At 29.0% G+C, this 12,485-nt stretch overlaps 1 protein-coding gene across 9 annotated transcripts in view; it reads left to right on the forward strand.

Moving 5' to 3' along the window:
• The window catches only part of LOC118190971 (voltage-gated inwardly rectifying potassium channel KCNH6-like), a 609,494-nt gene that overhangs the window by 530,615 nt on the left and 66,394 nt on the right, over window positions 1–12,485 (forward strand). For all 9 annotated transcript variants that reach the window (XM_085811757.1, XM_085811761.1, XM_085811758.1 and 6 more), the window contains one exon: window positions 11,070–11,463. In XM_085811757.1, the coding sequence (XP_085667883.1) occupies window positions 11,070–11,463 (394 nt within the window). The remainder of the gene's footprint in view (window positions 1–11,069; window positions 11,464–12,485) is intronic.

Consider the following 12,485-nt stretch of genomic DNA (forward strand, 5'->3'; position numbering starts at 1 on the left):
AAATGCGCCCACTTTATTTTGATGGGTGTTGTAACGAGATTTCAGTGTGCGTTAAGATAGAATACCAGAATTTATAGCACAAGAATTATATACAATTTGTCGATACAGAAATTTACTTTACTACTTTTTTTTACTAAGTTTTAAACAAATTCATTATTACTTCCTATTAACCTTTTTTACTCGCTTAGCGTAATAACGATTCTTTTGTTCCTTTCCTAAACAAATATGTGTCAAAACTCGGGGGGGAAATAACTTGGTATATGTAGCTTAAGAATATGCAATATGAAAATTAACGTGACAATAATTTTAATGAATATAAGTTATTTTCAGTTAAAGAAATAAATTAAATGCAATAAAATAAAAATTAAATTCTACTGTCCTTGTGCATTTTTCTGCAAGGCACGTAAATTAAATTTAATCTTATGCCTTGTTAATTTAGTTAGAACATGCATGATTAGTTAATTCGTTACTTTAGCATTTTTCATATTATATGAAAGTGAAATATTTTGTGATTGAATTCACTGTAGATGTCTGAAATAGTGTTTATAGATTTAGAGCCTTGTTTGTCTTGGATACATGTGCAATTTTATCTTTCAGTGTATTTCTGAGTAAGATGATTTTTTTATAAATTAATGCTAATTGCTTTCATTAGTTATTCATTTCTAAAGTCATTTAAAATTTTTCTTGTTATTTCTCAAATTTTCTTGCTTATTTTCATGATATAGTAAATGTATAGAACGTAATTTGCTAGCTTAGAAGCAGCACGTTTTGTAAAAATTGTAATAATTAGCATTATTTTTATCTTTTATTTTCTCCTTCGCATTAGTGTTTCTGTTAGTTAAAAAAAAGGCTTCTCTTCATAGATCTCATGCTAAGTCTTATTAAAAAATTTAATTGTGCATTTGCAAAAATTTATCTAACAATTTTCGGTATATTAAGCAAAAAAATCTTTTCATTTGCCTCCATTTAAGTAGTTTATTATTTTAACTAAATTTAAATAACTCTTATATTTATTTAATGAATTAAAATGCTTATTAGACTAAAAGGTATTCTAAAATGTAGCACTTTTTGAAATTAGTATGTTTTAAGCAAGCATCATGAGCTCGTAAATATGTAGCACATTCTAATGCCTTGATCCGCTCTCATTATTAATTTTTTTTAAGTTTATTAATATATATTTTATTAAAGTAAAACCACATTAATAAATAAATCTATGAAAAAATTAATACTCAAGATCTTTTTGAATTCAGCATTTCATAATTCATCTCTGTGTGTAATTCATATCTGTGATGCAAGTCGTTGATTTTGTTTCTACTAACGTCTAATGTTATATAGATAGGAATTGCATCGTCATTTAAAATTGCTCTAGTTTATTCTCATTCTGCGTGCATTCACTATTTCCAGATGCTTAAATATACTATTTCGTATAAAAAAAATAAACAATGCAATATAAGAGAGGAGAATAAAAATAAAGGTAAATTAAAAAATACTAAGATAAAAATAATTCTCAAAATACTTTGATTATATGGAACGTTAGAATTGATATGATAGCCTAAAAATTTTATTCATAGTATATACGCATACTACACTTAAAACGTATATATACCTTATTTTTTTATTCTAAGGCTACATCGATTCATAAGACGCACCCCTTAATTTATTGCCAATAGGAAAAAGACTTAAATAATATAAAATAAAAAAGTAAGAAACTAAAATATGTTATCAAATACTTTTAAAACCAACTTCGATTTTAAAAAGTAGTTTATGTATTTAAATTAGTAATTGGGGAAAATTTATAATTTTTAATAACTCGACTACGATTTTGAGAAACATGGAATTAAGGGCACTTATGTAGGCCAAAAATCTGCTTCTTAGAATCAAAATGTATGATATGTAGTATCCTACCTGTTTCAATTTTTATTCATGAATTAACCCACTATTGTATGAGATACATTTAAAGCATGCGTCTTCTAAATTTTGAGTACACGCACAATATCTAATTTAAACTTCCCATAAACTTAAGTAATTAATTAAAAAATCACTTAATCCACTGGCGCATTCAGCATTAGATTTTAAATTTGTGAAATCCTTCTTTATTTCCCGGTAATATTCTATATTAATATTTCAAGGTGAGTATCTACATGATTGGAATGGGAGCTACAAACCATTTAAACTAATAATGATTGTAATTTTTGAGGAGTTGAATGAGGCTTTGGATTAGTTTACTTTGTCAGTGTTAATCATTATCATTAAACGTGCTGCTTTCAAGTGAGCAACTACCTCTGATTTCATGTGATTCTTTGTTTTTTTGCCATTTCACTCGACTGTAAACTCGGCACTTGCAAATCACTCACGGTCAAAGGACGAGCATGAGGCCTTTCCAATGTCGAATCATACCATCATGTGGTAGGTGGTGGCAGTGATACGACATTGAGAGTCACTTCATGGCCGCCTGCGACCCTTTTGCATGGTCCCACTTTTGAGCCCCTCTCAGCCCATTAGATGCTTCATTATTTTCTTTAGATATATAAAACAGGCAAAAGGAAATAACTGAGACTATTTCTCGTTAATTTTTACTCCTCGTTTCCGCTTCCTCCGCTACCTACACCACGCGTTCGCCTCTTAGTTGTTGTTTACTTTTTATGTTGCATCTTTGCATGCCTGTTTGTTGCATGACAAGCCATTTGTGCTTTGTACTTGCTTGCTTTTTTGGAGTGCTGTATGAGTATTAACTGTTATGTAATATTTAGCGAAATGACAGTGCAATATTTTCTTGTTAGTTTTGTATTTCTTATACAAAAACACCAAAAGAACTTAGTGATACACAACACTATTAAAGAAGTTTGAAAGAAAAACTATTTTATCCGATACAGTCACTACGTATTAAAATTTTATTCTAAATACGAAAAAGTAAGTGAATTTATCTCATGTTCCTATAATAAAAAAAATATCACCTAAATACTTTTAATCTTTGCGTCACAAAATATTTTAAACCAGAAACAATTTATAAGAATTTCACATCCTTTTTGAGAGATCTTTGTTTCTTTTGAAGTTCTACCTTTGTTATCATTTAAATGCTATTCAATAAAAATGTTTAAAATAGTCATATTCTATAATTTATCCAAGTTGTTAAAATCATTTTTAATATTTTAAAACTGCAGGATACTTTTTTTTTTTTACTAACAGCTCTTCTTTATCGTAAGAAAACTATTTATGCGTCTTTCGTAAATACTTCTGGGATGAATAAAATCAATCAACATTAATAAATTCATTCAAGTTCAAATCATCCTATGTTGGACATGATGATGGTTCATAAATTTCATGGTTTCCCCCATGTATCACATAAATCTTTTCCATTAATTCAGACTCAGAAATATCTGTGCTGTTGACAAATCTCAAAGAATTTCTGTCAATTTCAAAGAACCATATAACCATATTTCTAAACTTCATCTTGCAGTGGCTGCGTATTATTTCATGAGCATTTCGCCATTTCAACTTTGAGATATTGTAGTTTTATCATCCCTCAACTTTATTACCTTTTCAAGAATCTAAATCTAATGACAAATAAGCATTGAAAAGGATCTACGATCAGTATTACTGCAAATAGAAATCTTTGCCTTGGTCAGAAGAAAATTCTTCCCATCATTCGACTGAAGATTGAATTTGCAATAATAAAATAGTATATATAACTTTTAATATACTCACTATTTCAACACAAAAAAATTAGATAGTATATATTTCATTACATTTCATACAGAACGCATTCATTTTCACTATCGTCAAATATGACATCCAATTTCTGTTAAAAAAATAAAAATAAAAAACTCCACGGAAATATTTCTTCCCTTCGATATATAGCCCTCGTGTTCTTTGCCTTAATCCATATAACTTAACATAACATAGCCATACATGGACATCGCCTCTTGGCGGAGTCAATCACAGACAGGAGTAAACAACAAAAGGAACATGAGTCATTTTAAATCTTAGGGAACACATAGCGCATACTCTTACTCTGCAATTTCCGGCTGTCGTATGCATAAACATTCTGTTGCATAAAAATGCAAATTGTTAATAAGGATTGCCATTTTTAAGTAAATAATAAGAAAAATTAATAAAATGCAGCAAAAAAGATAAAAACTTGGAATGTCTGTTATTGACATAAAAATTTAGCAACTCCAAAAATTATTAGCGAAAAGATTCTTTATCACTTTGAATTCTCTTTCACTTAACAGAAAAATATATCTTTAAAATTACGTCAAAATGTTATTATGCAACCCATCAAAATTTTAGACAATTTAAACCAAAAAGTATTAAATTGTTTTAAACACCTTTTGTTTTGCCTTGACACAATAAACATGCATTTTACAACCGAAGTTTCAAAGAGAAATAATATAAGATGAGAAAATTTTAAGTAGAAAATAAGTTCAAATACAGATTACGATTAAAAATAATTAAATGTTCTTGAAAGTGTTCCATTCTTCAATAAGTGTACAAATATCTAGAATGTTCAGGTTTACACCAAAAATGGGTGATTCTATTAATAATATACTTTTTAATAGATTTAAATAAAATACATAAATTTTGAGAATGAAAATATAAATAAAAATTATCCGTTGGCATATATTTTTGATTTTATAATCCAGTTTTTCAATTATATTTTAATACGGTTTTGTTATGCATATTGATGTTTTCTCTAGCTGCTAAAATCCTATAATATTATATGGTAGTGATTTACATGCTTAGTTCAATGCTTTACTCTCCAAAATATTAACGCATTTGTCTAGTACAGATGAATTTAAATTGAATAATGTAAGTTCATATTCTTTTTACCATTGTATTAAAATTCATAAAAATAAGTTAAATGCAAGATAATGTTAATAATAAATATATTTAATCATTATTCACTTAAATAATAATAAACAAATTTCTGGTTCTTTTAAAATAAATGCAAAGTGTTCTGTTAAAAGAAATTTAAAATAATGAAATAGGAATTACAACTAATAATTGTTTCGCGTTTTTCGAAGGCATTTGTCATTTTTTAAATGAATTACGAAATATTTCCTTATACGTTTTTACAAATAAATAATGAAGAACACATATTAATGAGAAGAGAAAATAAAATTAGATAGGGTACTATGAAATATTTGCTATAATATTATTCCATTATTAATACAAAAAAAATATTTGCTGTGTAGCATTTTTATAAAATTTTACTCCTTTAGTAATAAAGGAAAGAAAAAAAAGAGGCCTTTGCATAATTCAAATAAAAATACCCTTTTCTAATTTTACACTAGTGAAAAAGAAATGGTATAGTGTTTTTCATCTCTCAATACGATTATCATTTATAGACATAAAAATATATATCCTGGTTTTATTAATTTAAAACATTATTCGATACATTTTCTTTCCTTGTATGTGATCTAGTATTCATTTTGATATAGATATATATCATAGCAAATGTTTAAAAAAATATTTACTTTTTATTGTATTGTAAAATTACAAGATGCAGCCAATTCCAATATATTATTCAAAATACAATATAAAAAAACGTAAAACAAGAAAACTTTAGAATAAAATAAAGGAAAACAGACAACAATCTAAAACATTATAATAAAATGTAACTCAGGGATTACAAAAAGTATCAAACTAAATCAAAAATTGAAAGTATTTTTTAAAATATTAGAGAAAGTAAGTATATATATATGCTCATCATAAAAAGGATAAACCAAATTAAATTAAGGTAAATCTTAGATTAAAATTACATAGAAAATTTTAAAATAAATTAATGTAAATTAAATATTAAAGCAGAGCAATTTATTATTCTTTTAATTAGTATTACAAAATTAATAAAATCCTTCAAAACCCGAAATAAAAGTAACGGACGTGAGAAAAACATTTAAAAAGCCAAAGAAAACATTGAATAAACAAGAGAAAAGATTATATTAGAATAAATCAAAGCTAGAGAAACATTAAAATTAATCGAAGTACTGAATACATTAAAATGCTAAAAAATACAAACAAAATCATTAAAATAAGTTAAAATAACGAGCACGTTAGAATAAACTTAGAGGAAACACAATAATGATTTGAACAACTTATTCCATGTACCCAATAAATAGATGTTCGAATGTTAGATGTTGTAGTATTTAATTACATTTGAATGCAAAATTGTATTGATCGTATTGTACTAATCCAGTTATGTTTCCATCCTTAAATGTTCCAGTAAATAAACAGAATTCCATATTCAAAACCCTAATTGTTGCACATTGTTGTCGTATTTTGTTACACGTAAATGTATAAATGTATGAAATGGCGACGATGTTATGCAGAATTTACATTGTAAGAACTCAAATCAATACAAGGGGAAACCATTGATTGTTATAAAGTATTTGAAATAAGATGTACACTTTTGTTTATTTCTTTTTATATTTAATACTATTCATCTTATAATGATTTCCTTATCTTTTCTTATACTGGCGCGTTAAGTTTCAATCCCTTAATTCTAATGTTGCTTAGATTTTTTTTAATTGAAATGCGTAAAGAATTTATTATTATTATTATTATTCCATATATATTCACCTAAATTTTAAGCTAAAATCAGTAATAATGATGAAATTTCTCATAATAAACATTTAGTATTGTTACCATATTTTTCTGCTAATCAAGAACTGCTATATATCTTATAATGATAAATTAATTTAAAACTCTAAATAGAGCCCAAATGTTTTATTCATCGGATACGCATATATATTTTAAATGTGTATTATTTATTTCTATACTTTGCTTTATTTTTGTTTTTAAATAGTATAAATGAGCTTTTTAAAATAATTTCCGACAGTATATTATAAGAACAACAACTTAAAAATAAATTCTTGGCTTGAAGTTTGAAGTTCGTTTTCTAAATTAGTTGTTAGTTACATAACAAGACAATAATAATTAAACTAAATTTTGTCTTCTGGCTTGAGAAAAAAAGTCAGTTTTGAATAGCAAAATATTTCTCCAAATAGTGATTTTTTATATCACCATTGAAGATTCAGCAATTTAATTTCTATTATTTTAACAGATAGCCTTAAGCAGATTTTGCTTATGATACATTGAGTTCAAATTTTTCTATTTTCAATGTCTTTCATTTTCTTTATCAAGCATACCTTTGCAGTTCACAAAAAATTAAGTAATTGCTAAGAATTTCAACTATTTATTTCGCTAAATCACTATAGTAAATAGTTTTCAATATTCAGATTTCAGTACAAAAATTAACACATCGAACAAACAATAAATTATAATCTATCAAACTACTTACCCATCTTTCACAAATAAATTTATTTACATTACATATTTTGCCATGAACATGAACATATTTAATAATTTGCTGCATAACAACGTCTGCCCATGATAGCTGTATTACTGATGAAATAAAGCCTGTTAAATATTTTTGCTGCATGTTAAACATGACTGCTGCTTGACATGATCAAAGCTTGAATCATTTTGCTTCAATAGTGCCTTCCTGCATGCCTAACCCTTGTTCTCTTGATTATCTGTACGTACCGATGTTGTCCAAAAGAGGCCCGTGGCCAAGTGGCGTGGAGGCTGTCACGAAGAGCAAGTCGCAGTGTGTTGTCCCTTACCCCTGGGTGAGTGGATCCTACCTAAAACTAAGACACCCTTCACCATTCGCCAATCATGAAGACGAGTTGGTTGCAAAATGGTCGCTTATGTGTTTAGAATATGTTAGAGTCATATAAACCTGTAGAGTCTTGATTATCTGAGTTGCCTGAGCTGCTTCAGACTACTCAAATAGAAATCTTTCAAGCGTATTTATTTCATTAAAAAAGGTGTGAGCAAATTGCATCAAAGTATTTGTAAACAGAACTTCGTGACAGAAATCATTCACAGATTCCTTTTATGATTTACACTGCAGGACATATCCTTAATGTAAGTGTAAAGATAATAATGCAATTCTTCTTGTCTTAAATTTACAAAATTTTATAAAAGTATATTAGTCATATAAGAATATTAAGGTAGTTTAATACGAGAACAGAATTTTAGGAACTTGAGCTTCTATGTCAGTAACATTAGAATTTCAAACTTTTTTACTAAAGAAAAATATAGCTGTTATAGAAACTACAGAATTTATTAAATTTATTACAATTTATTAAAGAATGATATTAACACGTAATCTATTTTACCCTTGACTGACGAAGCAAAGCGTAATATGATACTAATCTTGACTTTCATACAAGAATGCATTGTTAATATAGTAATAAAAATTTAACGACATCCAGTAATCTTCAATATAAAAATTATGTATTCAATCTTAAACCTTCGCAGGCGAGAATGAAATATGCAAATGATTACTTAAAGAAAAAGAATCATTTGGACTAGTATTTTGACAGAGGCATGAGTGTCTAAAAAATGCATAACTTATACTATACTGTAGGTTGCAATATGGAATTAACGAAAATTTACTGGTGCAAAAAATTAAAATGGTAATTTCTAAATTTGGATTTTGCGAAATATTTTAGTAGATTAGACTTTCTCCCAAAAATAAACCTAACTGGAGTTTCAAAATCATGTATGAAATTGGTTCATTACATCTCAGATAATAAAGACTCTAGCCCGTTCGCAAACTCTAATTTGATGTACGTCATAAATTCAGGATAAGGATGTCCGCATTTGAAAAATTCAAGAATAAAAAGAAAGTTTTTCCCAATGTGCTATTTCCTTTTAACCTTCTGAAGCTAACTTCCATCCCCTTCCCAATAAGCTAACATTTATATTGTAAGTAATACTAATAGGTACAGAATTTACATGGTGAACGGATATGGAATAACAAATGCATATTGTTCACTTAAAATCAATAGTATGTATCAAGGCAGTAAAAGATTTGGAGTCCCGTGTAAGGCAATGCTGTTCTTAATATTTCTTTTTGTATGTAGTTGAATCATAGTTTTTAAGAAACATTTTCTTACTGAGTAAAAAAATTAAAATATTCTTGTGAAGTATAAATGTATGCTTTGTACCTAAAATAGACAAATAAAATTTCTACAGTGGAATTCCATATAAAAATATGGAATTGAATTTAAAACTAGTAAACATTTGAATTCCATTCTGGGCACCATATAACTTGCAAGAATCTGGGAAATTCTGTCATCTTAACTTTAAGGCTTCCTCTGGTGGCACGAAAGAGACGGTTTCGAAAGCGTTTCAATTAATTGCCGAGAATTTGAAAAGAAAACTTGAGAAAAATATGACTTCAACTCTTGGCGAAATGAATTAATTCTATTGACACTAAAACTAGAACAGTACTACATAAGCCCAATATAAACTTTTTCACTTTTACATAAATTCCAACTTATTTCAACATAGACTGTATAATGAAAAAAATGTAGGAATTCTCTAATACGTTTAGCAGAAGTAAATGAGTAATGATGCTTATAATTTCAATTTACGTAATGGAATTATATCCTTTTTGATAGTTCTGCGTTATATATATGCTTTAATTAAACTATACGCTGTAACTATCTTAATATTTGTTATTGATGTTTAATCATATAGGTATGCATTATTCGTCATTTAGCAAATCCTTTTTTCTCATATCTCCAGCTAAATTAGTTAAAATAATTATTTCTTATAAATCTACACAGCAACAATGTTGATAAGTACATCGCAGTTTCATCCACTAGTACTCTAAACCTGTTTCAAATTTTAAAATTCCGTACACTTGCTCTAAACACTCGCTTAGTCCTTTATTAATGTTGTTATGCATGTTAATGAAAGCATATTTGTAAAAGATTTGTTAAAATGCTGACTTACAAGTGATTTAAAGAATTATTATTTGGGAAAATTTGCTTGACATCCCCATTATATGTCTTTATTTGGAAGGAAAGCTTCAACATACATATTTTTTGTGCTTTCTGTTTTTAATCGTGTCTAATCAAATACTTTCTGAAATTTGTTGGAGGATCTTCAACGTAAGCATTTCACTTATGCTAATCATAAAGAAACAATCTTCTTGGAAACTGCTTTAATTTGTTGTCTGCTTCAGTATATGAGAAAAAGTTCATACATCTTATTCTTAGCAAAGAGTGGTGAGAGGTATATTCCGCTTTGAATTTTAAATATTTACTTGAATTTTAAATTTGAATCAATAGTTTAATGAAAGTCGAATTCAGGTGAAAAGTCTCTACGATATCAGGAAGCTTTTCCTAAGCTATTCTAAATACTAAATTTTCAGAATAGAGGTAAAGTCTTTGATTTTAGTTACAACCTTTATGGTAGGAACTTATTTATTTGTATTTAATCTTAGACATAAATTTAATGATGGACATTTAATTGTTCCAATTTTCGTCTTTTAATATGTTAATTTGTAAGTTATAATCTATCATATTTTTTTCGTGAAAACCATATACATCTTTTATAGGCGTCTCTCATATTTCATTGAAAAGCTTCAAAAAATTTGAAAAATTCGAACGGCACTAATGACTCCGTGCCTTGACTATACCTGTGATATCCTTCATACTTCACATTAATATCCCTTTCATGTATTTAATAAGCCACAGTTATAATTTTCCAATATTTTTATTCTTATAATGTCGAAAATGTATTAAGACTATGTTTTTGTTTCGGTCTGAATAATTACGTCATACGTATCGTTTACATCTTCTTTTATCTTAACATTAAAATGGTTCATTAAGTTCATCTCTGAGAAACCTTACGTTTTCGATCAGCAAAATAATTACAAGTCATTTTTCCTTCAGGCACAATTGGTATCAGACTATTTCACACCCCTAAAAAATATATCAATTAACTTGGCATGAAATATAAAAGTTGTAACAAACGTAACAAATTGGAAACATGTAAAAATAAATAAAAGGACCAAACAGTAACTGGAAAAAGTCCTTAAATATTCCATAAATTTCTTGCCCTACAGACGTTTAGTAATCTTACGTAAATAGATCTGGAAAATGCCGCAAAAGGAAGCCTTTGGGACAGGAGATGGAGATTTCCCATCAGTATGAGTCCCAGTCTCACCGAGTTAGATGGTATTCCTAATTTGTAACTTCCTGCAGACGACGACGTTGATCGGTCTCCTGAAGACCGCCCGCCTCCTGCGGCTGGTGAGGGTTGCCCGTAAAATCGACCGCTACTCGGAGTATGGGGCCGCGGTGCTCTTGCTCCTCGTGGCCGCTTTCGCGCTCATTGCTCATTGGCTGGCTTGCATCTGGTACGCAATCGGCAACGCCGAACGGCCTTTCCTAGAGAATAAGATCGGCTGGCTGGACGCCTTGGCAGAAGATACTAAGCAGCACTACAACAATAGCCATGGAGGGCCCTCCATCAAGTCCAAATATGTGACGGCTCTCTACTTTACCTTCACGAGCCTTACCAGCGTGGGTTTCGGAAACGTAGCCCCCAACACCAACATGGAGAAAGTCTTTGCCATCATCGTCATGCTGGTGGGATGTAAGTATGCTTTATTTAAAGATAGTACTGTGCTCTGCTTATGTCAATTAGCTCTGTTTCTTTCAAACCTTTATTGAACTTAGCACGCAACCATTGCCCATGTAGCAATGACTGCATATGAAAGAAAGTCCTCTTACCATAGCATAAGATAATGCATGTCCTCTGCATGCAATCGAAGATTAAACGTAGCAGTCTGATAGTCCATTTCTCTTTGCTCTTAGTGGACAAGTCATATAAAAATACTTAAATAGGACAATGGTTGCATTTTTTCAAATTTATCTCCCAAAATTATCATCATTTACAGTGCTATAATCACCAGCTTATCCTATTTGACATCATTTCAAGTCCATTTATCTGGCGGTATGGTACTCAAAGCATAAACCATGCATTTGTCACTAATATGAATTAAATACAGATTACAAAGTTAGATTTATTTTACAAATGCCAAGCATTAGCGCTTAAGCCATTAGTTCATAGGCTCTCCAGTACTTTTTAACAATGCCATCATACCGAGAAAGTGCAATGCAATTATTTAAATGTTCAAAAATCATAGGCTGAATGGAGTCACACAAAATACAGTTTGGAGAATCCACCACTCCAATTCTGTAGAGGTGGTCTCGCAAACAGTCATATCCGGTCAGACGTCTAAATAGAGCTACCGCTGTTGTTCTTGGAAAACTGGGAATGAAAGTTGTCTATTCCCCCAGAATCAATTAACAAAGTTAGAAATATTATAATATATTCAAAGCTCAATATTTCTTACAAAGACCATTTTGCTCAAAATTTCAGTTATTCAGAGCAACGTTTCCTCTAACTATTTACAAGCATATTCAGCCACTTATATTTACGAAGATGCACATGTGATTTTACTTCCTATGCAAAACATAAATTATGACATGCTTCGCGCAGCTAAAAGAAAAATTATAGGGAATGTTGGTTCAGTGATATTTTAGCAATAACCATATACTTATTGCGGGAAACAAAACTGAGAGTTTTTTTTTTAAACTTTGCTAATGCAACAT

Source organism: Stegodyphus dumicola, chromosome 2, assembly GCF_044657685.1.
Source record: "Stegodyphus dumicola isolate Sdum_Otavi_A_Nest chromosome 2, ASM4465768v1".
In the NCBI taxonomy this organism is placed as follows: Eukaryota; Metazoa; Arthropoda; class Arachnida; order Araneae; family Eresidae; genus Stegodyphus; species Stegodyphus dumicola.